The 27766-nt window shown below is 56.7% G+C and overlaps 9 protein-coding genes and 2 non-coding genes across 11 annotated transcripts; 5 read left to right on the top strand and 6 right to left on the bottom strand.

Annotated features, from left to right (window-relative positions):
• Positions 1 to 963: 963 nt before the first annotated feature.
• On the bottom strand, positions 964 to 3902 carry L226DRAFT_94802 (uncharacterized protein). The gene is made up of 4 exons (XM_067687366.1): positions 3861 to 3902; positions 3232 to 3747; positions 1086 to 2062; positions 964 to 1029 (listed from the first exon to the last, which is right to left on the bottom strand). Exons 2-3 carry the CDS (start codon positions 3715 to 3717, stop codon positions 1181 to 1183), a joined length of 1368 nt encoding a protein of 455 aa, XP_067534248.1. The 5' UTR covers positions 3718 to 3747; positions 3861 to 3902; the 3' UTR covers positions 964 to 1029; positions 1086 to 1180.
• Positions 3903 to 4731: 829 nt separating this feature from the next.
• On the top strand, positions 4732 to 5664 carry L226DRAFT_94869 (uncharacterized protein). Its single transcript, XM_067687367.1, has 3 exons — positions 4732 to 4982; positions 5039 to 5153; positions 5271 to 5664. The coding sequence occupies exons 1-3, from the start codon at positions 4866 to 4868 to the stop codon at positions 5486 to 5488; spliced, it is 450 nt and encodes a 149-aa protein (XP_067534247.1). The 5' UTR covers positions 4732 to 4865; the 3' UTR covers positions 5489 to 5664.
• A 339-nt stretch (positions 5665 to 6003) lies between these two features.
• On the top strand, positions 6004 to 7692 carry L226DRAFT_571962 (uncharacterized protein; the record flags this gene model as incomplete). Its single annotated transcript, XM_067684625.1, has 5 exons — positions 6004 to 6619; positions 6681 to 7133; positions 7190 to 7282; positions 7332 to 7463; positions 7520 to 7692. The coding sequence occupies 5 exons, from the start codon at positions 6004 to 6006 to the stop codon at positions 7690 to 7692; spliced, it is 1467 nt and encodes a 488-aa protein (XP_067534246.1).
• A 521-nt stretch (positions 7693 to 8213) lies between these two features.
• L226DRAFT_t132 lies at positions 8214 to 8285 on the bottom strand. The gene has a single exon. It is a non-coding gene; the product is annotated as a tRNA-Ala (tRNA).
• A 120-nt stretch (positions 8286 to 8405) lies between these two features.
• L226DRAFT_523795 (Prefoldin-domain-containing protein) lies at positions 8406 to 9087 on the top strand (the record flags this gene model as incomplete). The annotated part of the gene is made up of 4 exons (XM_067678844.1): positions 8406 to 8667; positions 8740 to 8830; positions 8941 to 9048; positions 9081 to 9087. The coding sequence occupies 4 exons, from the start codon at positions 8406 to 8408 to the stop codon at positions 9085 to 9087; spliced, it is 468 nt and encodes a 155-aa protein (XP_067534245.1).
• Positions 9088 to 9917: 830 nt separating this feature from the next.
• On the bottom strand, positions 9918 to 13115 carry L226DRAFT_488326 (uncharacterized protein). The gene is made up of 5 exons (XM_067677232.1): positions 12911 to 13115; positions 12574 to 12804; positions 11252 to 12521; positions 10986 to 11197; positions 9918 to 10932 (listed from the first exon to the last, which is right to left on the bottom strand). Exons 2-5 carry the CDS (start codon positions 12736 to 12738, stop codon positions 10036 to 10038), a joined length of 2544 nt encoding a protein of 847 aa, XP_067534244.1. The 5' UTR covers positions 12739 to 12804; positions 12911 to 13115; the 3' UTR covers positions 9918 to 10035.
• Positions 13116 to 14309: 1194 nt separating this feature from the next.
• On the bottom strand, positions 14310 to 17555 carry L226DRAFT_488319 (uncharacterized protein). Its single transcript, XM_067677231.1, has 5 exons — positions 17345 to 17555; positions 16993 to 17253; positions 15692 to 16940; positions 15429 to 15637; positions 14310 to 15369 (listed from the first exon to the last, which is right to left on the bottom strand). The coding sequence occupies exons 2-5, from the start codon at positions 17164 to 17166 to the stop codon at positions 14509 to 14511; spliced, it is 2493 nt and encodes an 830-aa protein (XP_067534243.1). The 5' UTR covers positions 17167 to 17253; positions 17345 to 17555; the 3' UTR covers positions 14310 to 14508.
• Positions 17556 to 19014: 1459 nt separating this feature from the next.
• Positions 19015 to 19086, bottom strand: L226DRAFT_t131. Its single transcript has one exon. It is a non-coding gene; the product is annotated as a tRNA-Thr (tRNA).
• A 161-nt stretch (positions 19087 to 19247) lies between these two features.
• On the bottom strand, positions 19248 to 21410 carry L226DRAFT_561067 (uncharacterized protein). Its single transcript, XM_067683406.1, has 7 exons — positions 21067 to 21410; positions 20919 to 21015; positions 20406 to 20841; positions 20205 to 20351; positions 19724 to 20100; positions 19575 to 19668; positions 19248 to 19511 (listed from the first exon to the last, which is right to left on the bottom strand). The coding sequence occupies exons 1-7, from the start codon at positions 21372 to 21374 to the stop codon at positions 19270 to 19272; spliced, it is 1701 nt and encodes a 566-aa protein (XP_067534242.1). The 5' UTR covers positions 21375 to 21410; the 3' UTR covers positions 19248 to 19269.
• Positions 21411 to 21769: 359 nt separating this feature from the next.
• L226DRAFT_464826 (SEP-domain-containing protein) lies at positions 21770 to 23290 on the top strand (the record flags this gene model as incomplete). The annotated part of the gene is made up of 6 exons (XM_067675886.1): positions 21770 to 21948; positions 22051 to 22134; positions 22200 to 22333; positions 22387 to 22513; positions 22717 to 23100; positions 23158 to 23290. Coding segments are annotated over 6 exons (1041 nt in total), but the record flags the coding sequence as incomplete, so codon positions are not given.
• Positions 23291 to 23616: 326 nt separating this feature from the next.
• Positions 23617 to 27463, top strand: L226DRAFT_509944 (uncharacterized protein). The gene is made up of 6 exons (XM_067678236.1): positions 23617 to 23751; positions 23811 to 24098; positions 24228 to 26222; positions 26282 to 26584; positions 26654 to 26892; positions 26956 to 27463. The coding sequence occupies exons 2-6, from the start codon at positions 23853 to 23855 to the stop codon at positions 27224 to 27226; spliced, it is 3054 nt and encodes a 1017-aa protein (XP_067534240.1). The 5' UTR covers positions 23617 to 23751; positions 23811 to 23852; the 3' UTR covers positions 27227 to 27463.
• Positions 27464 to 27766: the final 303 nt, after the last annotated feature.

Below are 27766 nucleotides of genomic sequence, written 5' to 3'. Positions count from 1 at the left end.
CGAGTCTTGTTACGCAATCCCGACCGCCAACAGATTATTACGGGTTACGGGACTCTGGCAAAAGAACACACAAAACACGTCAGTCAGTCACCCAATCCAAATCCACAACGCACGCAAGACTCAAAGCTTCAAGCCGATGGGTTCAACCGCCCACCACGCCAGGGAGAAGCGCAAACACGCAAACAGAAACGGCAAGCAAGAAAAGAACAAGACAAAACGATGCTATGATGGAGAGCGACTACGCGATACAGTACAACATGCACAAGACACAAGACACAAGACACAAGGGGGGGATCGTCCGTCTCTCTAGGCTATAGCTATATAGCTAGCAAGCGCTACGTATTTACAGCGACATATATACACTTCAGAGCTTCATAAGGCCGCCGCCGCCGAGTCCCCCGACTCGGACTCGGCGGCGAGACGTACGTACACAGCGTAACGGCGAACTGCGAGAGTCCGTGTATGCTCCTCCTTCAACTTCTGGGGAACCGAGAGGCTACCGTACACGCACGCGCACGAAGCCGAGGACCAGCTCGCGGGACCAAAACACGCATGCGTGCACGCAGCATCGAGCGGCAGTTGGACGACACAGGGGGGAGGGGGATGTAACGGAACGGCGAGGATGCCCCACGAAGGGGAGCGAGACGGGAGGACTGGAGAGGTGGGAAGGGGCAAGGAATAGAACAGGGACAAGACGGGAGAGTGGAGACGTATGCATACAGGGGAAGGGAGACGCCAAGTAGCTAGGAGACGATCGCAACTGCGAAACGAGACGAGGGAGGAAACTACACGTATTGTACATCAATTGGGACTACTACGGCCTTCACGGGACAATCGTACGATAACGAGAAAGCATATAACGGAAAGGGAAACCACGGGGACTAAGTACAGAGGCGGACGCAGGAGAAAATGAAGCGGGTGGGGGGACGGGGAACATACAACAAACAACAGCCCAAGAAGTCGACACTCACTATCGTACACCACGCTTGAATGCAAACGCGACAGGACACCGGACGGGAGCAACAGGCACTACAAGCACAAGAGACGTCACGATCACAGGCAGACGGACAGCAGAGAGAACATACACATACGCAGCGGACGGTAGCACCAGACATAAGGCGTCAGACAAAGTTCGGAAGAGGTCCGTGGGGCGGCGCGAGCCAATGTCGCCCGCCGCTGCCTACGCCCCTCCGCCACCGCCACCGCCAGCGCTGCTCCTGACGTCGCTCTCGGAGATCTCCTGGATGTTCGCGCCAGTGGTCTGCGATGTGCTAGCCGGGGGCGGATAGCCACTATACGAGGGCCATGGCAGAGTGGGGTACGTGCCGTAACCATGTGGCGGAGGCGGCGGCGCACTGTAGTAGGTGGGGTAGGCAGTCGAAGTCGACGCGGACGTCTCGCCCGACCCATACGCGGGGTACGCCGACGAGGACGCTGCCGCAGCGCTACCGGTAGGCGGCGGGGAGGGGCTATCTTGCGGCGGCGTGGTAGCGGCAGGGGCAGGCAGCGGGGGGTAAGGTGCAGGAGAATAGACGTGAGGGACCGGATAGGGCGGCGGCACCTGATAGTAGCTGTAAGGTGCGTAGTGGGGTGGCACGTTCGTATCAGCGTAACCAGGTTGGGGCTGGTGAACAGATACGCCGAGGGACTGCGTGGGGGAGTCGCCGCCGGTGGCTTCGCTCTGGCTTGACGCCGAGTTATTCTTCTTCCGCGATCGCTTGGGAGGGTTGGGAGTCGAGCTGTACGGGTCATAGCGCTTGGCACGCTTGCTTGATCCAGCGTCAGAGTCAGCGTAGTAGCCGTTGGAGAGAGGTGCTGGGAGCAGGCGTGGTGAGAGCTCGACGTCGTCTGCTTCCCCGCGATACCGCGGGATCCCATCGACACCGATCTCGACCTTGGGCGGATTGCGGAAATGGGTCTTGTCCAGATATTCCGGACTGATCGTCAGCGACGCCAACTCCGGCAACGACGACGGTGACCGGAGGCGCCCCTGTTCAACATCCTCAATCTTGTAGTACGAAATGAGGTGTTGTGCAACGCCACCAATGGTGAGCGAGAAGGTCTGCGACAATTTCGGGGTCAGTGTCCGGTCAACCGGAACAGACAGCATGTGAGGACGATGGCGCTTTAACGGGGGATCAGGGTGCTGGGAAAGGCTTGCCGCAGCGATGCTGAGTCTCGCAGCCGGCCGCCCACCTGGGAGAGCTGACGACATGGCAACATTGGGCAGCGGGAAAGCCTGCGCTATCTGTCACTTCTCGGCAGGGAATGGAAGGATGGCAACGAGCCGCATATACAGTTTGCGGACCCCAGAAGCACCCTGCTGCCATGCTAGGCGCTGCAGAAGGTGCCCCAATGATCCAGACCGGTCGACACTACTCCCAGGGAATGCCGTACAATAGCGCACGATGATGGCCACAGTGTGGCAGCCGACAGCAACGAGGCGGCGAGAGGAGCGGATCTCCCTCTCAGAATGAGGCCCTGTCGACTGTGAGCGGGTACATGTGGCGTCCATGGCCGCATAATTCGCGCGCGCATGGGGCCATGGGGCATGATCACAGATCCTGAATGCCCCAGATAGCACGTCACCCCATTCTCACCGCAGAAGCCCTGGCGTCCCTGCTTCTCGGCTTCTGGGCTAGCCCGGTCAATGCTGGACGGGGACGGCGGCCTAGCGGGAACGCACAGGGGGACACCTCCACGCACACCGACATAAGCCTGAGCAAGAGTGACGTGCATGGCGATGTCGGCAGAACAACATGGGGTGCGGATGTGAGGGCGACAGAGTGCCCACTGATGCACTGCGGCGTGTCCGAGCGCGCCGCACTTGCAACGGAAGAGAATAGGAGTGTGTGCACAGGGTGCGGCGGCCAATGGGCGAGCACTCGAAGTCCTGCGTCATGGTTCTGGTAACTGCACGTCCCCGGGCCTGTCAGGCAGCCGTCAAGAAGGCGTGCGGCCGACCAATCCCAGGGCAGTGAACGAGATATGAACCGTCCAGGCGCATATAGCCGCTATGGATGCGCACTGGTGACAGATACGGCTACGCGGGTAGGACGCTTATCGGTCTGGACCCTGAGCACAGTATGCGGGGGGCAGCAAGCGATGCGGAGAGGTGGGCCCAGCACGCATACAGCCAGCCGAGGGCGCACCGACGCGCATACAACGAGCGGGATGTGCGGGACATGCAGCGGGGGGGATAGGAGAGAGAACAAGAGAGTAGAAACGCACCTTCTTCATCATGCCCCCGGGCTTGAACTTGTAGCTGTTTGTGAGACTGCCGACGAGGATTCTCTCCCGTTGTCTGTCGATTCCAAGGCGGCTGGATTCACTCTTGGGCCTGGAGAGGGTCTGCCCCTCCTGCTTGACCCCGTCCTCCTCGACAACGGCTGCTGCTTCAGCGCGAGCGCTCCTGTGGCCCGCGCCCCGTTTCTCTGTTTCGCGATAGAGGAGGAAGTTGCCCAGTATCCTGCTCGGGCTCCAGAAGAACCCGTCGGTCCACCGCTTGATGCCGCTCTCGTCCTCGTCAAAGACGAAGACAGAGCCCGAGGTAATCATCTTGCGCTCGGAATCGACCAACCGGCGAGTTACGCGCGGGATCAAACCCCTCCTTGCTGCCTCCAGGATGAGCAGGGCGTCCCCCGTCGTCTCTATCCAGCCGGACCACGGAGGCTCGGTCCACTGGGTCGCATTTGTTTGGGAGTCGTGACCGGACATGAGGAGATACGCGCGAAAGAGTGATAGGGGCTGCACATCGTCGACGACAGCAGCGGGAACACCAGCAACAGGCAAGGGGACGTCGAGGACGGCGGCGACGTCAGCGACAATGCGGACAGAGTTTGGAAACAAAGTTGACTGACCGCGAGTTAGATTCGTCGGGCTGGTGGGCGAGGCAAAAGAAGGTTCGCGCCCCGCCAGGCCGACCCCCCCTCAATTGGACCCCCTCCGACTCGCCTAATTCGGACTCCGACACCCAACTCCGCTCGCCTCAGCCACTGCCCAATGTCCGGCCCATTTGTCTTCCATGCTCCCATGTCTCCGCGCGTCGCCCACACCGCGAGCTTGCCCGTCTCTCTCACGTCCTGCTCCATTATTCGCAGGTTTTCCGGAATAGCGGCTCGCCATCACTCGCTGCATGTATGTTTCAGACCCCGGACCTGAGATCTAACCCAATCTGGCGGACAAAACTCGTCCGGCACGACGTCTTCGCGGGACGGTCGATCATCTTCGCGGTGTGTGCAGGATCTCGCTGGCGTTCGAAGAAGCGAGCCTTTCTTTCATTTATGGTTCCCAACATCTGCCCAACTGTATTTCTCGGCTAGATATCGACGCGACACGCGGATGCGACGAGGCGCATCCAGCCCAGAGGAAAGTTGCGGACGGTGAGTGCTTGTTTTAGACCTGAGCAGCCCTGATATGGACACTCGTTTCTTCCAGCACACGTCCAACAACGTTTTCCGCTTACTCATGGCTCTTAGAACTTCGGCGCGATGTGTATCTCACCAGATCCACAACATACAATGTTCAGGCCGACACGGTATGGACCCTGCAGCAGCGCGTAACATATGTCAGACGGGATCTGTCATGTCGGACTGAATACATCTCTCGACAAGAGGGCGCACATCTGATGTCTCCGAGCTAGTGCCGGGGAGCCGCTGGACGACTGCTCTAAAGCACACGACCGCTATTCCATACCATCCGCTCACCTGGGGATCCTCAGGGCTCAGATACTCGTGGTTCCGTGATCCGTAGGAATATAGAAGGACCGTCGCGGCGGGTGCTCTATGCTTACTTGACAGCTCGAACCGCGATCGTACGACACTTCGGTCGCCACGCTGCTCGAACCATATCTGCAGGCCTCGAGGATGCGTTCAGAAGAGCGGTCGTGCTATCGTTGCTCATTTCCTGCGACACCACCAACAGAACCCTCACGTTTACTCGATTACTGTGGATCTACGGCCACGTACCTCAATCCCAGATTGGTTCGCCATATGGTTCCCCCTCACCTTACGACCATGTTCATCGCTGTTTTGTACAGTGTTTCGGCTTGTCGTATGATATGTGCGAATGCAACTTCCGTTCCGAACGCACCATGAAGGGCCTGAGAATGTGCCGTCCGGTCAGACTTTCGTCTAGAGTACTTATGCGAATCGGTACGTCGTCTTTGTCACCTCCCCATTCGGTCGGTACGGTTGAGGCCAACTCCTCGTTCCTCACCCTTGCACCTGCCCGTCCGACGGTCCCCGCCGAAGGCCTAAATGCATCGATAGATTTCCCTCCACAGTGCTCTGAATCCTTCTGGGCCCGCCGCACCCGTACGCCGCCTCTCGTGCTTCCTCGGACTTGCGACGCAGTCTCAGTCGCGACTCGCCAATTGCGAAAGTCGGCCCGCCCAACGGGCGCCTTCGGCTTGCACTCGACAGGACGCGGTGACCGGTCTCCGACCTTGACATGCTTGAGTCTTGGCCCGCCTCGTGGAAGAGGGTAATCAGGGCTCACGTTCTCTCCGCCTTCCCGGTGGTCCATGACGGATGGCGGATAGCTCGGGCACGTACTTCTTCTGCACGCGCGTGACTAGCAGCAGGGATGATGGATGAGGAGGGCAGGAGGGTTGAGCGTGGTGAAAGTTGTACTTGAGGTCGAAGTTGTCATACTCCTGGTTAGTGTCCACGTGGCGCTCGGCCACGGAAAGGGAGGGGCTCAGCCTCCGATGGGGGTTCCGCCTAACGGACGACGAGTAACTCGAGTCCATCGGGGAGCCAAAGCACACTTTGCCCTTCGACGAGGTGAGTTCGACGGTGGTCACTGGTGGTTATGATGTAGAGCTGAGTCGTCTTGCCGCAGTATCATACGCCGTCCGCAACGTCGCCAAGGGGGAACGACTCCAGGTCGTCGGGCATGTGGGGGCTTGACGGCCCAACTTGCTGGTGGCAGTGCATCAGCCTGAGCGCCAGCAGCCGACGCTCCGAGCCTTCCTCCTTCTCCTTCTCCTCCTTTTCCTCAATGGAATGCAGACTCAAATTGGATGAACTGGCAGGCGAGCGGATTCCGCTGTATGGACAGGTTGCTGTCTATCATCCTGGATACAACTGTGTTTTGTTCTTATTCCCTGCTTATGATCCGGCCCCTATCCCTCCTCTCTCCACCGTCCACGAGCCCTCCGCCGTTCCCGATTCCTCCGCCGCTCCCGAATCTGCTGTCGCTCATGAGGAATGCACCGTCCTTTCCGAAATCACTGGAGATCCATCTGTCACTGGCACGGGTGGCGTTAACCATCGGCTCGTCTTGGACGCGTGTCGTGTCATCACCAATAACAACGACGGCTACCTGACGACCGACATAGACGGCGCCGAGCGCGTGCTTGCCACCACTATCACCTTGCCCTGCGGCATATACTTTCTTCATCTCGAAAATCTGTCCACTCGCGCCTGCTACAAGATCGTGGCCAACTTTGCTGCATGGGAGTTTCCCGAATCGCTCCCCGATCATTGGGAACGTCCTCTGAGCGGACCTGAACGGCTCCAGTTGCGGCAGACATTCGGGAGAGTGTCACCGACTGAGATGTCCGATGTCGTGAAGGGAGCGGATACCAAGTGTGTCGTCTCTGGATTTCGTCTCTGTATGCTCCCTCATCTATCTCTCAAGTGCGCACGTTTCTAATTGAATCTTTCTTGTCACAGCGTTGCAGACAGCGCACATCTTGCCTAAGGAGGAACATGTCTGGTTCAACAGTCAGAAGATGGTGCGTTACTGTTACAACATGTCGGCTGGGATCAACGACACGGCGAACGGCGTGACCCTGCGCAGCGACATACACCTCTGTCTCAATCGACATAGTTGTGTCTTCTATCCCTGTGAGCCTGACGATTACGTCCTCTACATCATCCAGTGGGGCGAAGAAGACTACGCGCAGTTGCTCCACCGCAGACGGGTGACGATGCCCAAACGTGTGTCCGACAAGTTTCTCTATGCCCGCTTCGCCTACGCCACCTTTCACCTCCTCTCCTGTCCCGAGTATTGGCAAGATCTCGCGTCCCCAGTTCCTCAGTCGACCGTGGAGGTGAAAGCACAGGAGAGGACGGGTTCTGTCACCCGAGCAGTGGGACTCGCGGACATTCCTGAGGAAGAGCCTCGTGAGTTGATGGTTGATACTACGTTATACATACATTAACACGTCCCTCACGCACAGCGGCCGGTGATACGGCCAGAGCAACCGGCGATGACATTGAGATGAAGGACAATACTGGGAAATCCCCCATTCAGGACGGTGGTCCTCGAACACGTATGGGAAACATAGCCTCTTCGCGCATATAGTCACTGATGCTCAACAGCTGCAGCGCTGCATCATTCCCCACAACATCCAGATACGTCGACGTCGATTGAATCATTACCTGAACTTCTTCAGGAGACAGAAGAAGATAAGAAGTTCGACGAGTCTTGGCACAAGGTTTTCCCAGGTTACCGTACGTTCTTGTTTCCACAGATGTTGCCTATGACCCTTGTGCTGATACTTGCCTAGCCGACGTCGAGGATCCCCCTGACACCAGCGACATCCAAATCTGGACTTACCCTGACAACCCGCGCATCGAGAGGCTCACCAAGGCATACCGGGCGAGTCACCCGCAGATCGCTATGTCTTCCGCTGGTCTGCCGCTGCATGATACTAGTCCGGCTTTCCACTTCGATGATTGATGTAGATGAGCATGCATTGGTGGCAGAGAGAGGCTCCGGTGTATTGCTATCGCGGTTTTAACCATGGATCCTAGACTACGGTAGTGGTAGTTCCCTTCCAACGATAGTAGTATACGATAGCTCGTACTAAGTTTACGATAGTACACGACGCTCGACTCGCGCCTTCATCGTGGGCCTGTTACCCCGCTGCAAAGCATGTTCCACAACGCAAGGAATCCGATAGTTAGACAAGAGATAACTGTGAAAACTATTAGTTACGACAGGTTGAAGGATGCGCACACCAGGCCAGCAGGGTCAACTGGAGTAATAGCACGAGGATGAAAGACAAAAGTTCCAATGTATGGGTAATTCGACGAGGACCATGTAAGCTCAAGTGACGATCCAAGAGGATTCAAAGTACTGGAAAGCTGGTACATAACAGCGCGGAGGGACAGAGAAGTAGTGAAAGTGTGGATTGGCGTATTATAAGGAGAACAAAGGCGGCGTCGCCCCAACAGAAAAAGGGAGTTCTTGATAATAAATATCCATTGGCTGGATTGAACAATCGACCTCACCATTGCGGGTCGCGCGCTCTACCACTGAGCTAAACGGGCATGTAATGGTGTGTAAATAGCGCATGTTATGAATTTAATGATTACGGATCGTAACTGAACTCGAGAGTCGACTACATACACCAGGACTACAATACTGCTATCATCATTACTCCTGGAAACATGGCCTCCAGCTCGTCACCAGAACCTCAACAAGTCAATGTCATGGACCTCGACGTCCCGCAACTCGCAGACGTCCGCCGGCAACTCGGAAGAGGTGGGCCTCTCGCGTCTCAAGCCATCTTGCGCCCTGCCTTCCTTCTCATACACACGCGCACACAGGAGCTCTCCCATCACTCAAACTCATACACACAACTGCGCCAGGCACAGGCCAAGTTTCGCTCATGCATTGAGAACGTCGGGCAGGTGAAGCCAGAGAACAAGGGTGCGTCAATACTAGTCGGTGGCTCAATGTCCTGAGCAGCGGACTAACTGGGCATCCGGTGCGCGCGTGCAGACAAAACAATCCTCGTGCCGCTCACGAACTCGCTGTACGTCCCAGGCAAGCTGAGCGATACCGAGTACGTGATCGTCGACGTCGGGACGGGGTTCGTTCGTCTGTCCCTCCTTACATCCTGACCTACCGACTTTCCCCTTCGTTCCCATCCTCCTCTCCCGCACCCGATCTTTGCCTCTGTCTTGTCTCCCCGCGCTACAGACTCGCGCAATACGAGAGCAAGGTCGAGTTCATCCGGACGAACCTCGAGGCGCTGCAGGAGATGATCACAAAGAAGCAGGAGAACATGAACTACCTGATCAACGGACCGTGCCGTTCATCGCTCGCTCGCTCGCGTGCAGTGTCTAGTGTCCCGGTCCCTCGCAGCTTGTCGCACGAGTATCAATATCAATTACAACGCGAACGTGTACGTGTCGAGCCTCGACTGGTCGGCGGTCGCGATGTGTTCGACTATTGAGGCTGCGAAGAGGACGGACGGCGTTAAATGTGGCAGAGAAGACGCGGACCAGTGCTGCAACTCGAGTATTACGGTGTGACAGTGCTCGCAGATGCATACACCATGAGGGCGAAGTGAGCTGTTAGTTAGACACCTCTTACGCTCTTGAGCCGGAAGACTCGCACCGATCTGTGGCGTGATCTTACAGGGTGTTGTCAGACGGTGACGGCGACGAAACGTTTGACAATGTGAGGATATGAGGCCCTAAACGGAACAAGACAAAATACTGTACGGTGATCCGAGCCGACTTGCAGAATACAGTCACGGATGGTGCCGAAGACATACCATTCTGCCGTCTCCCTCCGATACCATTCGTGAAACTACTCAAGGCGCGGCGGCTTGTGCCTCGGGACCGTGACAATGGTCTCCGTCTCCCAACGCGTTGAACTCGTACTGCGCAGTGGTGCCAACGCCGCCCGCGCCTCGGAGATGCGATGCCACCACCAGTGCAAGAATCGGTGGGAGTCTCATTCAGAAGAATCGACCGTGTAGGCAAGAAAGGTCGAACTTGCAGGTACGGAGAGTCAATTGTATCAGAGAACTTGCAGGTGGTCGTGGGAGCGTGACCTTGATACGTATCGAAACGAAACGGGGGACAAAGTAGTGGCGGGTGTAGATGCAGGTGATGGTGCTTCTGCAGTGGTTGATGTTCGGTGCACGATCTCTCTCCGAGCTGATTTTGGCACGCCGCGATGAAACACCACAATCAATAGCAACGATACGACCATATATATGACACGAAACACGGAATGATGCATAGCACAAAGAATCCGTACGATACTCGACTCGTAGAACGGTCACTAGGACAAAGATTGGTCATCCTCGCTCTCCGTCGAAACCTGGACCAACTTCGACTCCGTTGCCTTCCTAGGGGGTGTCGTCGGGGGTTTTTGTTGTAGAGGGGGGATGGGTAGTGTTACCACACCGTCCACGCTCGCGGGCTCATCTCCAAGGCGCGCGCGCTTGTTGCTCGAGCTGATGGTCTTCTTCCCCGACATCCGGATATGGCGCAGCGGTGGCCCTATCCACCCGGTGGGGATGCGGTCGCCCACCTTATCGTCCTCTGGCCATGTCGACACCTCCGGATCCAGACGTTCCTCCAGCAGCTTGATGATTGGGAAATGAGCTGTCACGTTCTTCCAATCTTCCCAATCTATCTTGGAAGGTTGGGAGTCCTGCGCCCTGTCGGCAGTTGTATGAGGATGTGCCTCCACCGACGATAGTATTAGATCGCTGTCTTCCGTAAACTTCGGGCGTTTCGGGCGTTTCGAGCACTTCGTAGGCGGCGGGCGGGAAGGTGGGGGCATCTGCGCCTGGGCCTGCCGTTGGTCCTTCTCCAGTTCTAGACGTTTCTTGTACGACGTGACAGTGTGATGGGACTTGAACCAGGACAGGAGCGTCTTGATGAGGCTGTTCATGGGACCATCGAACTTCAGCTCCAAATCCTTCTTGACTATCAGCTTGCCGGTTTGAATGGCCCTCAGCTTCTCTCGGCCGCATGACCAGCCATCGTCATCATGAGAGAACTGGTCGAAGAACTCATCAAGGTAGTCGGCCAGTGCGATAGCGTTAACGTTGGACTTGAGATAGCGAGCGGCGTAGTAGAGAAGAACATAGAGGAAGGACTCCAGCTCGTCGCATATCTCAACGGTTTTTGCCTCGTTGAGAAGGGCGACGGACATGTATTGCCATGTACCCTACGAGACAAGATGAGAACAATGGTGAGCTTCATGATGAGGTGTCCACATACCGTACGCTCCGGCTGCCGCCCCTGAACCTTCCCTACAGGCTTGTCGACGATTGGCTTGGACATCTCCCAGTCGGCGAGAAGGCCCGACCACTGCACAGTCCACACATGGCTTTCCTCGTCATAAAGGATCTTCGGATAGATCAGAATGTTGCCACCGCTCACATCCCGATGGAGAATGGGGTTCTCCCGGTTGGTGGCAGCCTTGAAATGCGCTGTGCAAGACAACGTAAGTGCGAAAAAAGATTGCCTTAAAGAGTAACACTCACCGAAGATGCATTCCTGGATAATGAACACCAGCTGTTCTCCCGTCTGAAAATCACGCAGCGGCATCGCGACTTCTTCAACGACGAGGCGATAGTGCTTGTGAATCCGCAGGGGAGAGTCTTCACGGAATGTAGGATCAGCTCCATCGAGACCCCTCAGGGATGGAATGTCCACGCCGGAGTCGTCCGCATCGGTCCGCTTCCGCTTCGAGCTTGAGGTTGAAGAGAATGCCGGGTGATAGTGGTCAGCTTGTTGAGACGGGCCCGAGGCCGGACTGGGCCGAGGGTTCTTGAGCTCCCACACCAGCGACGTCAACGTCGTCTGGTCCTGGATGTCTCCGTGGCAGAGAACGGTAGGTACATTGGGAACCTTCGCCTTGTTGAGCTTCGCCAGGATGTCGCCCTCCTTCTCGAGAAGAAGGTAGTACGCTCGCCAGACGTCCTTCAACCACACGAAGCGACCGGTTTGGCAATCCAGAGCGACGTAACCGCGAGTGCCACGCCCGAGTAGGTGCTCCGCGCAGAACACAGGCTTGCAAACGAGGAAGTACTTCTTCGTCTCGCCGTCCGGAACCTCGAGCTTGTACCTGGGCCAGTCCTTGGACAGACTGTCGCGAAACATATCGCGAACGTATTTGAAGGTATAGGGAGCCTTTGGAGGAGCATCTAGCGGGCCCTCGGCGTTGGCGATGTCGTCTGAGTTGGGAACGGCAGCGAGGTCCATCGCCTTGAACTCCTCGTCGTTGTCTGACAGGCGGACAGCAGTGAGATCAACGCCGAGCTGTTCGTCGGAACACTGGGAGATGCGCCACAGAACATCGCAGAAAAACTCCCAGTCCTCGTAGTAGTCGATGGCCTCGGTGACGACGGCGCCGGAGTGGTCCCAGCGGAGGAAGCGGCAGATGCGCCCGACGACGATGGGCATGAAGACGGCCTCGCGGTGCTGGACCTTGAAGACGAGCTCGGCATAGGAGATGATCTGACCGAAGTTCTTCGTGCGCTGTAAGGCCTCTCTGACCGTCACTCCGCCCCGGACCGTCACGTCGTCGGCAAAGGGATCCTGGGGGTTGGAGCCGGATTTCCATGCCTTGAACTCGACGGGCATGAGCTGGTCGATCCAGTGAGGCTTGCCGTCGAGTAACACCACTCGGTCACGCCAGAAGGCGGCATCCAGCTTCTGTTTGTCCTTGTCAATCTCGGAACTATCAGGCCTCAGATGGCAGGAGCCCATCTTGAGCCCCGGCACGAGGTCGTTCTTATTGATGATGTCGACCTGGTGGTTTCAAGGTTGGTAAAGGAGGTGGGAAAGATGAACGTGAACTCACGAAGGCCTGTTGCAACTCTGGCTCGCCCATCGCATTGGCATCCTTCAGCTTCTCGAACGGGTTAACGAGGAGGCACGGCTTCGAACGGGCGGAGGAGGGTGGGGGGTGGGGGAAGTACTTGTCGGCGAACTCGGATTTGGTGTTTCCGATGCACTTGGTCGTCATATCTTGTGCTTTCAACTGTCGAACTTGAGGGAGGTTGCCAGCGCGTTGGTTGCGGAGAGAGCCCTGCTGATGTGAACTGTAGTTAGCCCTGGAGTACGGGGTGTCGCCAGTGCCAGTGGCAGCGTGGCCGTCCATGGTGGCCGACGTAGAGACAAGAAGGGGACAGACTTACAAGAAGGGGGGGAGAGCTGGGCTTTTATGAAGTACGTGCGGGTGGTTGGGGAAGGGCGCGCAGGCCAGGACGCGCGGCAACGTGATCTAGAATAATAGCGGGCCACCGACAAACGCGTCGCACAATGGCGATCTGGACAAAGGGACAAAGGTAGAGTGGCGGAGCAAAGCCAATGGACGCAGATGATGGCGGTTCTAGTTCAAGTTGGAATTGAGGCGACATGCCATATCGGGGCACAACATGAGGCCCGCTTGCCGACGGCTAGCCGCAATTTGGCGCCTGCTTACCTGTCCACTCCCGGCCTCTTTCCTCTTCCTCTCAGAGGCTATGGGTATGCGTGTTCTTGCATGAACAACAAACTATCTTATACACAGTCTGGAATGTCAGAGATGACTGGAATCACAACGACTCAGTCTGAATTCCTGCAGGCGGCTCGTGGGAACGCGGTGGTTACCACCACACAGCCACTGCTTCCCGGGGCTCTATGGTCTCGCCTCGCCTTTCGTGGCCCACGGCCCATACGCGCGGAGTCATGAGCTTTGGAACGATGCTTCCGAATGCATGCCGGCGTTGGTATTTCGTCCATGTGTGATCCGAACTGGCTGACGAAATGAATGCGTGGTCGCCATAAGCCGTGCTGCGGTACTTGCTGCAGCAGTTCTTTGCCGTGGGATCGTTGTAGGAACATTCCTTTGTGCATATTCTTGATTGTAAAGCGAACTGACACCGCGGCGAACCATTCAAGTTGTCGGACGGCCCATGGAAACCACCCTCCGAACCACCCCTCACACTTCTCCACACCATATCTCACAAATACATATTTATATGCGACTCCGAGTACAAAAAAACATGATACAAGTTGCCAGAGGGCACGACCCATAACAGCTAAGACCCTGCAGCTAATGAAGGCTCTCCGAGTCCCCGCTCGCGCTCCATCTCGTTCTTCATCTTCATCCCCCCCTTCGCCGTTCGTCTGCAAGATAAGGCTGCGTTAAGGTCGTACTGAGACCATGTCGTTGGGGTGGAAAGCGAACTGCACCTCAAATATGCAGGCGATGGGCCTCGCGGAGTTCGGCGCTCAGTGGCCGTGAAGACCTGCGAGGCGACAGTGAGCAGTGATCCTTGCAATAAGTTCGGATGATACGTTACCTGCTGCAATCGCAAAAGACTCTTCTACTTATTCGGTTTGTCGTGGAGCTTGAGCTTATCGTCGCTGACCGCCTTCCAACCTGGTTCGGGTCCTGTCGAGCGCCACGCACGCCGCTCTCCTCCAACACTGCTGAGCGGGATTGTCTCGAAGCGAAGGAACGCGAACGACGATGTCGGCCCGCGCCGATCTCACCGTGTAACTCGCAGGGTGTCTGCTGGAGCTCGTCGATCTGCTCTTGAAGATGCTTCTCTGTCTGCTCTTCAGCCTCTTTGAGCTCTGCGCGGGTGCATGTTAGATGAGATACGCCTGGACGGGAAAACACCACATTCACAACTAACAATAAATAATATAATGATACAAGACACGAGATGATAAGAGAAGCAGAATGATACCGTGACGAGACATGCGATATGCATACGAGTAGTATCCGGCTCGCAGCACACCGCGGTCACGGTAGTGGTAGAGACTCGCCGTTCTCCCGTTTGCGTTGCTCCCTCCAAAACCGGTCCGACAATGACCCCATGCGGTTGGAAGGTGAGGTCGGTGGATTTCGCTTTATTACGGGGATAGGTAGCGTTGCCACTCCGTCTACACGTTCATGGCGTGCCCGCTTGTTGCTCGAGGTCGCTGTGACCGCCGTGGAACCCAGCGCTGGCTTCACCCACGACTTCGGGATACGGTCGCCAATGTTCTTCTGCTTCGGCCATGTCTTCATGAGATGATACTGGAACAGCTGGACGACGGGTCGATGAGATTTCACGTTCTGCCAGTCCTTCCAATCGTGGAAGGAGGGTTCACCAAGCTTCCTAGCGACGAGGATTTCGGGAGAGCCCTGACCCGGCAGATCCATCTCGTCTGCCAGCATCGGGACGAATTTGAGTTCATCCGTCTGCTCATCACCGGGTGAAAGCGACGACGCCTGGGCTTGCGCCTCCTGCCGCTTCCGCTCCTCTTCGAGACTCTGGTTGTACGCTGAAACGACGTGGTGGGACTTGAACCAGGACAGAAGTGCTGCGATGATGTCGTCCATGGGCCCGCCGAATTGCAACTCAAGGCCCTCCCGGATGACGAGCTTACCACTCTGAATAGCGTCCCGTTTCGTGGTGCCGCAGTGGTAGCCGGCTGACGTCTCCGTATACTGGTCGAAGAACGCATCGAGGTAGTTGGCCAATGTGATGTTGTCGACGTTGGACTGGAGGTACCGAGCCGCATAGTAGAGAAGGACATAGAAGAAGGCTTCAAGCTCATCGCAGATCTCGATGGATTTGATCCGAGAGAGCAGAGCGACAGACATGAATTGCCATGTGCCCTGAACGTGATCGTTGCATGAGAAGGGAGGTGAGATTCACGAAGAACAAGTCAACGTACCGTACGCTCTGGCTGCCGCTGTACTTTGCTGGCCGACTTGTCGCCGAATGGCTTGGACATCTCCCAGTCGGCAAGAAGCCCCGACCACTTGATACAGTGCTCACGAGTCTTTGCGTTGTAGACGATGCGTGGATAGATGAGAATGTTTCCACCACTGACATCCCGGTGAAGAATGGGATGCACCGTGTTGGTAGCAGCCTTGAAGTGCGCTGCAGAAGTTATATATGAGGACAATGCGTAACAATAATCACGTCAAAACTCACCAAAGATACATTCGAAGATAATGAAAGCGAGCTGTTCCCCAGTCTGGAATTCACTCAATCGCATGGCCACCTCTTCTTCGACAAGGCGGTAGTGTCTGTGAATCCGTAGTGGACAGTCTTCGCGGAAAGGCAGATCGGCTCCGCTGAGGCCCTTCGGGGGCGGGATGTCGGCGCTGTCGTCATCGTCGGTGCGCTTCCGTTTCGAACCCGAAGAGGATGCTACGCCGATGCCGGACGTGCTGCAGGAGGCCTTAGGATCAGGGTTCTTGAGCTCCCACTCTTGCGACGTCAAGGTCGTCTGGTCCCGGATGTCACCATGGCAGACAAGAGTGGGGATGAGGGGAACATTCGCGTCCTTGAGTTTCGCCAAGATGTCACCCTCCTTTTCGAGAAGAAGGTAGTATGCTCGCCAGGCGTCCTTCAGCCACACGAAGCGACCGGTGTCGCAATCGAGAGCGACGTAGCCACGAGTGCCGCGCCCGATCAGGCCCTTCGCGTGGAACACGGGCTTGCAGACGAGGAAGTGCCTCGTAGCCTCGCCATCGGGTACCTCAAGTCTGTATCTCGGCCAGTGTGCGTCCAGACTCTTCCGAAACATATCCCGTACGTATTTGAAGGTGAAGGGGGCCTGGGGAACGACGTCCAGCTTGCGCTCGGTTTCCATGATATCGTTTGGGTTGGGAATGGCAGCGCGGTCCATGATAGTGAAATCGTCATCATCGTCGGAGAGGCGCACAGCGCTGGGATCAATACCGAGAACTTCGTCGGAGCACTGAGAGATGCGCCACAAGACGTCGCAGAAGAACTCCCAGTCCTCGTAGTAGTCGATGGCCTCGGTGACGACGGCGCCACCATGATCCCAACGGAGGAAGCGGCATACTCGCCCGATGACGATGGGCATGAAGACGGCGACTCGCTGTTGGACAATGAAAACCAGCTCGGCATAACTGATGATCTGGCCGAAGTTCTTCTTGGGCAGAGCGGTGTCCCTAACCGCCACTCCTCCTGGGACCTTCGGATCGCCGCGATAGGGATCCTGGTAGTTCGAACCGGATTTCCAAGCCTTGAACTCGACGGGCATGAGCTGGTCGATCCAGTGAGGCTCATTGTCGGAGGGTGCGACATCTGAGCGCCAGAATGCAGCGTCGACCTTTTGTCGGTCCGGGTCAACCTCGGCACTGTCAGGCCTGGTCTCGCAAGAGCCCATCTTGAGGCCTGGAGCAAGCCCGTGCTGGTTGACGATGTCGATCTGGTGGTTGCGAGGTCGGCGAGGAAGGAGAGCAGGATAAAGATGGACTCACAAAGGTGTCTTGCAACTTCTTCTCGCTCATCGTGTTAGCGTCCTTCAGCTCCTCGAATGGGTTGGCGGTGAGGGAAGGCTTCGAACGAGTGGATGAGGGGTCGGAGGGGGGAGGTGGGGGGAAGTACTTGTCCACAAACTCGATTTTGCCCTTGCCAATGCACTTGCTCGTCATATCTTCGGCTTGTGTCCGACGGCGTTGACGGAGGTTGCCAGGTCGTTCGTTATGGAGAGAGTTCTGTTGGTGTGAACTGAAGTTATCCTTAGAGTACGGAGTGTCGCCAGTGCCAGAAAGTTCAGCGACACGGTCAGCCATGATGGTCGACGTAGAGACAAGAAGGGGATGGACTTACAAGAAGGGGGGAACGAGCTGTGCTTTTATAAAGTACGTGCGGGTGGTTGGGGAAGGTGCGCGCGGGCCAGGACGCGTGGCAGCGTGATCTAGATTAATAGCGGGCCACCGACAAACGCGTCGCACAATGGCGATCTGGACAAAGGGACAAAGGTAGAGTGGCGGAGCAAAGCCAATGGACGCAGATGATGGCGGTTCTAGTTCAAGTTGGAATTGAGGCGACATGCCTTATCGGGGCACAACATGAGGCCCGCTTGCCGACGGCGCGGTAATTTGGCGCCTGCTTACCTGTCCATACCCGGCGGCCTCTTCCTCCTTCCTCACAGAGGCTATGGGGTATGCGTGTTCTTTGATGAACATCAAACTATCTGATTTATATTTCAGAATGTTAACCACGACTAGGATTACAACGACCCCATCCGAATTCTAGTGTGTGGGAACACGGTGGTTACAACCACCCAGATCACACAGCCACCGCTTCCTCTGGGCTCTATGGCCTCGCCTCGCCTTTCGTGACCCACGGTCCATGCCATCGATGCGCGAAGTCATGAAATTTGGACCAATGCTTCCGATAGAATTTGTTATTTTGTCCATATGTGATCCGAACGGCGGGCTCATGAAATGACTCTTTAGCAGTCCAAATGCGTGCCGTGCTTGCTGCAGCAATGCTTTGCCGTGGGATGGTACTAGGAGCATTCCTTTGTGCCTATTTTGGATGTCAAAGTGGAATGATGCTGTAACCGCCGCGGAACCATCATTGTCCGCCCATGGACGCCATCCGCAACCACCCTCCGAACCACCCGTCACACTCTCCACCACTATATCTCATGGCAAATGCACTGCGTAGATGCGCGACTGCATTTCAAGCTGCATCTTCATGTTCTCTGCCTGCCCGTTGGGCTGGAAGACGAACGCGGCGTTGAGATCATACTGAGACGCGACGAACAGAAAGCGAGCTTCACGAGTCCAAGGATGGAGGCGATGGCCTCGCGGAACTCAGCGCTCCTAGCCGTAAAGACCTGCCCGGCAACAGCGAGCAATGACTTCCGCACCATGTTCGGACGACCGCATTACCTGCTGCAACCGCAAGAGACGCTTCTCCTTCGCAGCTTGAGCTTACCATCGTTGACTGCCTCCAAGCTCGCACGCGACACCTCGTGGTTCGGGTCCTGTCCGGACCCACGTGCACCGCTCTCCTCCAAGCGATTCAGACGCTTCATGAGCCCTTCGTTCTCGCTGCGCAAACGGTCCATCGCAGCCATGCTTTGACCCTCCCATTGCTGGGCTGGATTGTCCCGAAGAGAAAGGACACGAAGTTCACCTGGAGGCGCCGCCGCCGCTTAACTCGAAGAATGTCTGCTCGACCTCGAGAAGCCCGGCTAATGCGACTTATGTTCGCTGCGCATAGCTTGATTCTTCAACGCGCGAACTTCAGCTCGGCACGGAGTTCCTTCGATGCCTTCTCAGGTCTGCCGCTTCATGATACTAGTCCGGCTTTCCACTTCGATGATTGATGATGAGCATGCATAGGCACTGGAGTGAGTACTGCTATCGCGTTTTGATGGGGGATACTAGACTACTGTAGTTCCATGGTAGGATAGCTAATGATAAAGAGAACAAAAGACACCGTGGCACCAACAGAAAAAGTACCGGCTGAGCAGTCATGTTCAATGCCCATTGGCTGGATTGAACAACCGACCTCACCATTACGAGTGGCGCGCTCTACCACTGAGCTAAACGGGCATATAATAGCGAGATTACAATGTAACTATTTACACATCTGAAAACATGGCCAGCTCGACGAGTCAATGTCACGGACCTCGAGTGTCGACGTTCCATCCGTTCTGAACTGCAACTTAAGTTTGGTTGGGGGAACAGCAGAAGGTCGTACAAGTACACCAACCGTGCGTGCATGCATTTCTAGGTCTATGTGAAATCCCACTCCTCGGGGAGAACATCTCGCGGTGGGAATGCCTCGTTGATAACCTCATCCTCGGAGCGAGGCAATGACTGACGACTCGCATCAATGTAGTCAACTTGCTCTATCGCCCACCGAACGACCATTCCCATCAGCTCGTCCCGGAGCCTGGATAGGACCTGCGAAGATACGCCCAAGGGAGGGGGGGACCAAGGGTATATCACTCCATGAGTACCAGGCAGAATGAAGTCTGAGAGAAGACGTATTAGAGTCAGTGGGGACTCGGAACACCGTCTGCGTGGTCTGTACCTACCCCGTTGAGTATCCTCTAGGAGCAGCTCCGCCAGCCTGAAGCACGCCCAGCAGCACTTCTTGGTGATCCCGATGGGTAGCGACCCAATGTGGTCCTGAAAAGGGTCTGAGCGATGATCGCTAGCAATGAATGGCCAATATTGCACTCACGAAAGCAGTAGCGATTTTTTGCACGTCCGCTGTCAGTTCCGTACTGTGAAGTCTGAGATGCGCGTCCAACGCCATGAGCCCAGCTTCGGCATGGACACGGCAACCTGCAGCCCCTACAGAGGTTAGCTTTGAAAGTAGGAATCCCTCGGCACTCCGTCGACGTGCTTGGTTCCCGCCCGTGGCTTTGTCTATAGCGTTCAACAAGAACTGATGGTTTGTGCTCTGCGAAAGAGGTTCACTCAGGATGACCAAGGTAGCCGTGCAGTCCTGAAGATGGGGGAGGACACGCTTCGAAGTGAGGTAGTCGGTGGCAGCAGACCATGCCGTCAGTGACAGCAGATACCGGTAAGTAAAATCCTCTCCGTCATTGCCGGAAGCTGCAGGTAAGGCATCATTTCGAGTACTCGTTCAGAATTGAATCGATATCTACCTGAAAAATCACGTTGAAGTTCCTGCGCTGTCTCGACTTGCCATTACTCACCTTCGACTGTATCTTCGTCTTCGTCTTCGTCGTCATCTTCGCCTTCGTCTTGATCTCCGCCTTCGTCACCTTCCGCTCCAACATCATCATGTTGAGCGAATTGAACGACGGATGGGACAGATGGGTGGTGTCGGACATATCTCGGAGCTGTAAACGGTTCGTTAGCACTGCAGGTGAAATTTATCCATGAAAAGACCGTACGATCTGGCCGCAAATGCTCTCCCAGAGACGTTTGCGTGAAAAGCCACTTCGTCCTCTCCTGATCTAGCAGAATCTGGAGCACCGACAGTGCCTCCGAAGCAAAGGCCAACTTGCGGTCCTCGCCAATGGACTTCGGTACGATTTCCCTTAGGCGTTCGAGGATAGACGCAATGCAACCCCCGACAAAGCGAGAGGCACCATCGCCGCTCAGCAGTATGTGCTTCTCATCGTCGATCACCACCCATGTCCGTACGACTTGGGCCACGCCAGCATGCTGCGGGGCAGACACGTCCACGAAACCTGTGATAACCTCGTTCGCCTGTGGCCTCCAACTTCTGAGACGCGTGATGAGGTCTAATTTTCCCCAGCTGGCGTGGATTTTGTTCAGACGGGAGGAGAGTTTGCGGTAGCCGCGGGACAAAACCCATTTCTTCATCTATGTGCGGGTAAGCAATGTCTTACGGTCTCCACAAGAACAACTGAAAGAGGTCGGTTCACGGAAACGAGACTCACATCGACTTTGCTCACATCGCCATTGTGGACGTACTTGAATACTTCGAAGAGATCTCGCACGTGCTGATGGATGGGTATTGGCGCGCTGCGGAGCTTGCTACCCATGACATCAGCGAAAAAACGAATGAGGGTCAAAAGAAGCACTCACATCTCCGCTTTCAAGACTTCGCCGGCTGTGACAGGCTGTAGTCGCTGTGCCGTATCCTCAGGGGCCCGATCGAGGCCGACTATAGGCCGCAAAACGAAGGGAGCAGGGTGCTGAACCGTGCTCGAGCTACCGGACAATACAATGATTGTTTCGACTCCAGATGGTTTGATCGACCCGGTCGCGGCAATAATTGGGCTACTCGAGTTGCTCAGTAGGGTAGCCAAGTGGACGAAAGGCTTGTCCTCTTCGTATCTTCGCTGGTGGGAAGAACAAGTTCCACGTTTCTGACCTTCCAAGAGGGAGGTCATGAGCCATATGTCTGCCGCATAGTCTTCGCTCTCGGTAGTGGACATGAGGGAGAAGAGCAGGAGTTTTCCGATACAGCGGCAGTGACTCGAGTTCCTGGACTAACCATAGCGCGCTCTATGGGCTGGCGCCAATCTGCAGACGCGCGGCGGACGCTACTTCCCTCGTCGGCGGCTAAGTACCTTTATTACCTCCACCTCGACGCCGTCGACGCTCAGCTCAACCCTCACAATGTCGAACGAGAACGATCCTCCTCGCCGCACAGGAAGCCCCTGGACAACACTCCCTTCCAACAGCGGACCTCGCATCGGACGCATAGGCCAGTGGAACTCGACGCCTTCGACGAGGTACGCGTACGCCACCCTCGAGCGAGAACAACCTGCTAACATGAGATATCAGCTCATCGTCTTCTGGCGGCCGTCGCATCGCGACTCTCAACGATATATCCAGCGGTGGGCCCTCTGTTGGCGGAGGGCATGGGCACGGACATGCCCATGCGGATGACGACGACGATGAGGAGGAGGATGAGGGCCCGGGAGATCAGGGTGCAGATTGGTATGCTGGGGGCGAGCGCAGGTACGTCTGTCTGTTGACCTATCTCGACGGTCTTGCGGATCGTCGGCGGTCTTGCGGATGTATGCAGATGGTGCGGCATCGTACTGACGCGTATATGCGCAGTGGGATCTCTGTGCAAAACCCTAATAGGCAGGGTGCCGTCCCCGGCGGCAATCTCGTGCAAGACTTGTTGAGGAGGGCTGCAGAGTACGTCTCCACAGTATATGTCAGAAGTCTACTGCCTCATGATGGATGTCTTTCATGGGGTACAGAGCCGGCCCTCCGTCTGCTCAGGCGGGTTCAGGCTCCTCCACACCTAGGCATCGGTTCGTCGGGGGCGGCCATACGCTTGGAAGCGATGAAGTCGAGAGCACCTTTGTCCCGGATCCTGAAGCAGAGGTCGCACGTGCGTTTGTAGACCTACATCATCTTGTTATCATACTGACTGTATGCGCTCAGGCCCTGAGGAGGAGACTGCGATTCGCCATTTGACGTTCTGGCGTGAAGGCTTCTCGGTTGAAGACGGCGAACTCATGCGCTATGATGACCCTGCGAACGAGCAAATACTCGCCGAAATCAACTCCGGGTACGTCTGTCCATTGTACTATGCTAGACATGGTTGGAACTTGAGGGTGAGGCACGACGATGTGAAGAGAACGCCGACGCCCGAGCCCCTTGGTCATTCGCTCTCCATTTTGGCCTCCGATTTTCCATCGTCGTACCCATTCTACGGCCATTTGTCTAGCATATGTAGATCTGATTCTTACTGTAATGCTAATCCATTCCCAGACGCGCACCCCCGCATATTCTCAATGTGGTCCCAGGACAGCCTGTCGAGCTGCGTGTCGTGAAGCGTCTGCAAGACGATTTCATCCCTCCCAAACGCAAGGCGTTCTCCGGACAGGGCCACCGTCTCGGCTCTCCCGTCCCGGGTACCCCCAGTGGGACAGCGGAGTCGAGTGCCATCCCGGGCGCATTCCCGTCTGGCAGCGCCAGCAGCAGCAGCAGTGCGCAGGCGGCTCCTAGGTCCGCGGAGACATTCGGAACCCGGTTCGAGGTCGACCAGACGAAGCCGACGACGAGCGTGCAGATCCGCCTGGCGGACGGCTCGCGGCTGGTTGCGAGGATGAACTTGACGCACACCGTCGGCGACATCCGCAACTTCATCAACGCGTATGTACCCCGTTTCTGCATTTGTCATTTTCGTTCAACTCATTTCCTGTGTCTTAGATCGCACCCGGAGCACCATGCGCGCCCGTATGTCATCATGACAACGTTCCCGAACCGTACGCTCGAGGACGACAGCCAGACGATCGAGGCGGCCGGTTTGACAAACAGCGTCATCGTCCAGCGTTGGGCATGATAAATGATGTACTCTCCCGCTTTCTCGAGTCTCCGTCCAAGTCGTCATTGGTGTAAGGTAGCGAAGTATACAGTATGTATATGTACATGTGTACTTAGATGTATCAATCACTGACGCGATCCGTCACGAACCTGCGAGTCTATCATACCTCTATTCGTCAATCAAATTCACACTGTGCCTCTGCTTAGACTCTGTTATCGTACTGAACGCTCCGGGGACGCAGCCAGTGACATTGGCTCATTCGCGTCCAAGTATGGTAAGGCCGACTTTTCGGCTCGGAAAATTGGCCAGCAACGCGTCGCGACGCCCGACGACGATGCGACGACGGTCTCCGTCTCCAACCACGACGACCTCGACTCTAACCACGACATCCTCGATGTCCGCTCTGTGTGCCGCGCGTTGAGCAACCTTTGTCCTTTTGGGCGCGTGACGGGCACGCGGCCTATCTCCAAGTGCAGCTGGTGAGTAGCGCAATTTTTCCATGTCCGCCGGTGGTTCTGAACGATTATCTCTTTGCAAGTCCCTCGACCTCTCATCGCCTGCCTCTTTATCACTGTCGACGATGGCCAGCATGGTCGCCGTTCCTCACCGCCCTCATATTCAAGCTGCGGCAAACGCGTCGGGCGGCAACGCGATCACGATCGCGTCTCGGATGGTCTCGCGCGTGCAGGGCTGGACGGAGGACATTCATCTGAAGGCAGCAGCGACGCGCCGATGCATAAACCCGTCATGCGCGAACATACTGGACAGCGCTTGGCCGTCGAAACGATGTGCCCCGTGTCGGGAAGCGGCGATGAGGGAGAAAGTGGTGAGTGCCTCCGCTGGTAGTGCTATCTAATTCTCGGTGGTCTGTACTCCAGATGCAGCGCTGATGTCGCGTTTCCCTGCCCCATGTTCACCTCAATTCCGCCTTTGCCTTCGTACACATCGCGCAAAGAATGTGCCTTGTTCGTCGTGCTTTGTCACCCCGTTATCTGTGACGAGACGCGAAGCCCGCTCTGGCGCGCAGTTCATATGCAGCCCATGCTGGCAGAGGATGAAAGCGAGGATTCCTGTCCCGGTCTCAACGCAAACGGCTCGGCCCATCACTCAAGGTATGCTTCCACCTCTTCCGCAGGCTTCCCAACCCCCTGCACCTCCTTCCGCCCCAATGTCCTGGGGGCCGCCTCCTCCCGCTCCAGTGGCCGCGCCTCAACACGCCGCCGATATCCTCGAACTCATCAAGAAGTTCGTGCACCCAGACCACCGGCACGTACTCGAACGACGCGACGAAGACACTCCGCTCACCCCGATCAAGCCTGTTCCGCCACCAAGCGCCCTCCTGTACGATGAGGCGAGGCGGCGTGTGCAGTCTGTGATGCCACACTATGGTGTTCATGGCGAGGTCCTAGCTACCGTACCACAGAAAAGGCGTGCTGTTCCCTCCGTTATGGCTTCTGTACCCAACCATACGGCTCGTCCGCCACCAGCAGCCATTCAGCCAATCAAGAAGGCGAGTGCTCCGCTCTTCCTGTCGAAGCTCGACAAGACAACTGCAGAAGCTGCTCGCGAGGTGAGTGAGACGTGTGCAGTAGCAAGTCCGCGACCGGGAGCGGCGAAGAGCGGCGAACTTGACGCGCCTCCTTCACCCGTCCGCAAGAAGCGCAAACGGGCTCTAGGACCAGTCCCTCCTGCCGCGCTCGTAGAGCGTGTCTGCGCTGCGCCAGGGTGCTCGCGCACGATCCCACCCCGGTTCCAAGGAGCTCTTTGCGTCCAGTGCGGATTCGCGCAATGGCAGAGCCAGTTCCGGGCGCGATTCACCAGCTTTCGCTCAGAGATCAAGGACAAGGAGAACAAGGCGCCTGCACCGACCATGGAGCCCGCTGCCGCCACAGTTGTGGAAGCCTCAAGCGCAAGCGTGGTAGGTGATGCCGATGAAGTGGGCGCTGTCGCCGCTTCTTCGCGAAAGCTGGATGTGGCGGGCCCTAAGGTAGACAACATACCACCACCGTCCCAAAGCAGCAGCGAACCTCATCCCCATACCGTTGAGATGCTGCCGGAGCAGACTTGCCTGCCAGCGTCGCGACATCCGGACGCAATGGACGTGGACTCCGAATCTTCAGACGACGAGCCTCTCTCTGCTAGGGGCCGCCAACCATCGGCGATGGTTGTGGACTCATTGACCTCAGACGAAGAGCCACTGTCTGCCTTGATGGCCCACAACGACGACGTCACCTCCGACGAGGAGCCGCTCTCTGCGATGCTACATGGTTACGCCTCGTCCGACGAGGAACCTCTCGCAAAGGCTGTCTCAGCCTGCAGCTCCGCGTCGCCACAGAAGCTCTCCGCCACACACGCCGCCTCCGGGACTTCCTCGTCGACATATGCACCCCTTCGCATAGTCATCCCGCCTCTCCCTCAACTGGCGCCTCCCCGCATCCGCCGTGTACGCTTGATCCTTGGTCCTCGGCCTCCCACCCCAGACTCATCCTCGTCATCGCGTGAGTCCTCGCCAGAGCCCTCTTCTGGCACCCTGTACTCTTCTCGTCGTCGGACGAGCAGTGCTATCGACGAGGGGTGGCTCGCGCTGGGGTGGGATTCGGAAGAGTCCGAGCTCACGCCACTCGAGGAGTCCACGGATGAAGGCGAATCGGAGATTGACCCCGCGGAGAGCGAAGACGACGCCCCTGCCCCTGCGGCGGCGAGCGCACCTGCATCGAACACCACACCAACGTCGAGCCCTTCGAAACGCGAGAGAAAGCCTGGGTCCCCTAAGGACGCCACTGGTAAGAAGCATCGTGGGCAGTGCGCGACGGCCCAGTGTGTCAACCTGCTCTCTCCCGATTGGAAGTGGAAGCATTGCGATACCTGTCGCCTGCGCACGCGTATATTACGCAAGCAGCAGCGTCGCGCCGCGGCGGCCCAAGCTATCCAGGAAGCTGAGGAGTTCGAGGTGAGTCTCTCGTCTTCCGATCCTGCTCATGGATGTGTGTAGATGCTCAGGTTGTGCAGCTTCCTGCGGACGGGGACTTGACGGGCTGGCACAAGTGCAGCAGAAGGTCGTGCAAGCGCATGATGCCCGAACGGTACCAGTACAAGCGGTGTGTGCGGTGTCGGGCTATCGCTCGACGACACAAGGCGAAGGGCAGTTATGGGCTGGAGGATCTTCCTGACGACGAGGCGTTGCTGTTCGCTGCGACCGGCATGCATGATGGTCAGCTCACTGCGGTCGGGGCGGGCGGGGCTTTCGAAGTCGAAGATACTTCCGGGTCTGCAATCGCGAAGAACACCGGCGCAGAGACACTCGAAGACCTGGTACGTCGTCTTCGTCCTTCCTCTTCCAGTGTATGAACGCTCAATACTCAATCGCGGTCGTTGCCTCAGCCCCCATACCAGCACTTTGCCGCCCTCCTGGGCACGCTGCGTCAGCGCTTTGACGACTTCAAGGCGGCCCAGATGCGGTATGTGCAGCTGAAGGCGCTGCAGGGTGCGGAGCGCAAACCGATGGTGTTCGGCTTCGATGGCGAGTACTCGATCGTCGCGGATCCGTCGGGCGGCTCCGTCGATGCCATCGTCAACACCGTCATCCGGAACCTCAGCATCGCGCTCAACCTCGTCTTCACGTATGTCCCTTTCTTCCGTTCAGACTCGACGCCCGTGCTGACGTCCTTCCCTTGCTCCCGCAGGCTTGTGGACGTACGCTCTGGACCGGAGGACTGCATTATTGCGGCGCTTCGCTGTCGCTACAAGCCCCGCATCCCTGCGTTGAGGACGAAGCGGAAGACCGAACCCGAGCCCAAAGTGGAGAAAGACGGCCCACCCCCACCCGAGCCCAAGAAGAGCGCTGCTGTCGAGGTCACCATGACCGGAGATCTCGACATTGGCGTTGCGTGGGATCGGCGACACAAGTACTTCCCTGGGCAGAGGATCATGGTGCGCTTCCGTCTTCTTGGCTAGTGTTCTTCCGGACGTTGCTGGTGCCGTTCCCATTCATTCTCTGGTCGCCGATCCTCCGTATCGTAGATTCCTCGATAGTTGTTACTTCACTACCTTCTTTGATACATGACTAATGCTCTGTACTACTTTGTGCTGTATGATTGTTTGCACTTCCGTCATGGCGCACGATTTGTAACACTGATGTGATATGGTACAGTACTTGACAGTCTTTCGTGGTAGTGTACTCGTATGCCCGCGCTCTCGGTAATGGACTTGCTTTTCGTCATTCATCGTCTGTGCTATCCGGCGAAGACCATCGGCCTCGCCAGCTCGGAAGGATGGCACGTTTCTTGCTAGCCCGGAAGGATGGCACGTTTCTAGCAGAGACTCCTTCTTGACTTGCAACTTACTGAACGGAGGCACAACAACGGTTTCACGAAGGAGCTTCAAGGACCTGATTGCCGGGGGGGTGTGGAGCGATGGTTGAAACAAGAGCAAGTACGATGGTTGTTGAGTGAGCTTGGTATTGCACAATCAATAGGGATCGCAATATGAGAACAT

This window comes from Lentinus tigrinus (genome assembly GCF_003813185.1).
Source record: "Lentinus tigrinus ALCF2SS1-7 unplaced genomic scaffold L226scaffold_16, whole genome shotgun sequence".
Lineage (NCBI taxonomy): Eukaryota > Fungi > Basidiomycota > Agaricomycetes > Polyporales > Polyporaceae > Lentinus > Lentinus tigrinus.
Note: the sequence above shows the minus strand (reverse complement) of the source record. Positions and strands in the feature narration are given on the sequence as shown.

Excerpts from the sequence above, each read along its gene's own strand:
- L226DRAFT_94802 (XM_067687366.1), bottom strand. The coding sequence starts at position 3,717 with ATGTCCGGTCACGACTCCCAAACAAATGCGACCCAGTGGACCGAGCCT. Across the intron at positions 2,063-3,231 it reads CCGGGGGCATGATGAAGAAG|ACCTTCTCGCTCACCATTGG; the intron begins GTGCGTTTCTAC and ends AAATTGTCGCAG.
- L226DRAFT_94869 (XM_067687367.1), top strand. The coding sequence starts at position 4,866 with ATGCGTTCAGAAGAGCGGTCGTGCTATCGTTGCTCATTTCCTGCGACA. Across the intron at positions 4,983-5,038 it reads CGTACCTCAATCCCAGATTG|TGTTTCGGCTTGTCGTATGA; the intron begins GTTCGCCATATG and ends TGTTTTGTACAG. Across the intron at positions 5,154-5,270 it reads TAGAGTACTTATGCGAATCG|ATTTCCCTCCACAGTGCTCT; the intron begins GTACGTCGTCTT and ends ATGCATCGATAG.
- L226DRAFT_488326 (XM_067677232.1), bottom strand. The coding sequence starts at position 12,738 with ATGACGACCAAGTGCATCGGAAACACCAAATCCGAGTTCGCCGACAAG. Across the intron at positions 12,522-12,573 it reads CAGAGTTGCAACAGGCCTTC|GTCGACATCATCAATAAGAA; the intron begins GTGAGTTCACGT and ends TGAAACCACCAG. Across the intron at positions 10,933-10,985 it reads GGCGGCAGCCGGAGCGTACG|GGTACATGGCAATACATGTC; the intron begins GTATGTGGACAC and ends CTTGTCTCGTAG.
- L226DRAFT_488319 (XM_067677231.1), bottom strand. The coding sequence starts at position 17,166 with ATGACGAGCAAGTGCATTGGCAAGGGCAAAATCGAGTTTGTGGACAAG. Across the intron at positions 16,941-16,992 it reads AGAAGTTGCAAGACACCTTT|ATCGACATCGTCAACCAGCA; the intron begins GTGAGTCCATCT and ends CGCAACCACCAG. Across the intron at positions 15,370-15,428 it reads AGCGGCAGCCAGAGCGTACG|GGCACATGGCAATTCATGTC; the intron begins GTACGTTGACTT and ends GATCACGTTCAG.
- L226DRAFT_561067 (XM_067683406.1), bottom strand. The coding sequence starts at position 21,374 with ATGACCTCCCTCTTGGAAGGTCAGAAACGTGGAACTTGTTCTTCCCAC. Across the intron at positions 20,352-20,405 it reads AGAGCATTTGCGGCCAGATC|CTCCGAGATATGTCCGACAC; the intron begins GTACGGTCTTTT and ends AACCGTTTACAG. Across the intron at positions 19,669-19,723 it reads AAAAAATCGCTACTGCTTTC|GACCACATTGGGTCGCTACC; the intron begins GTGAGTGCAATA and ends GACCCTTTTCAG.
- L226DRAFT_509944 (XM_067678236.1), top strand. The coding sequence starts at position 23,853 with ATGGCCAGCATGGTCGCCGTTCCTCACCGCCCTCATATTCAAGCTGCG. Across the intron at positions 24,099-24,227 it reads CGGCGATGAGGGAGAAAGTG|AATGTGCCTTGTTCGTCGTG; the intron begins GTGAGTGCCTCC and ends CATCGCGCAAAG. Across the intron at positions 26,223-26,281 it reads AGGAAGCTGAGGAGTTCGAG|CTTCCTGCGGACGGGGACTT; the intron begins GTGAGTCTCTCG and ends CAGGTTGTGCAG.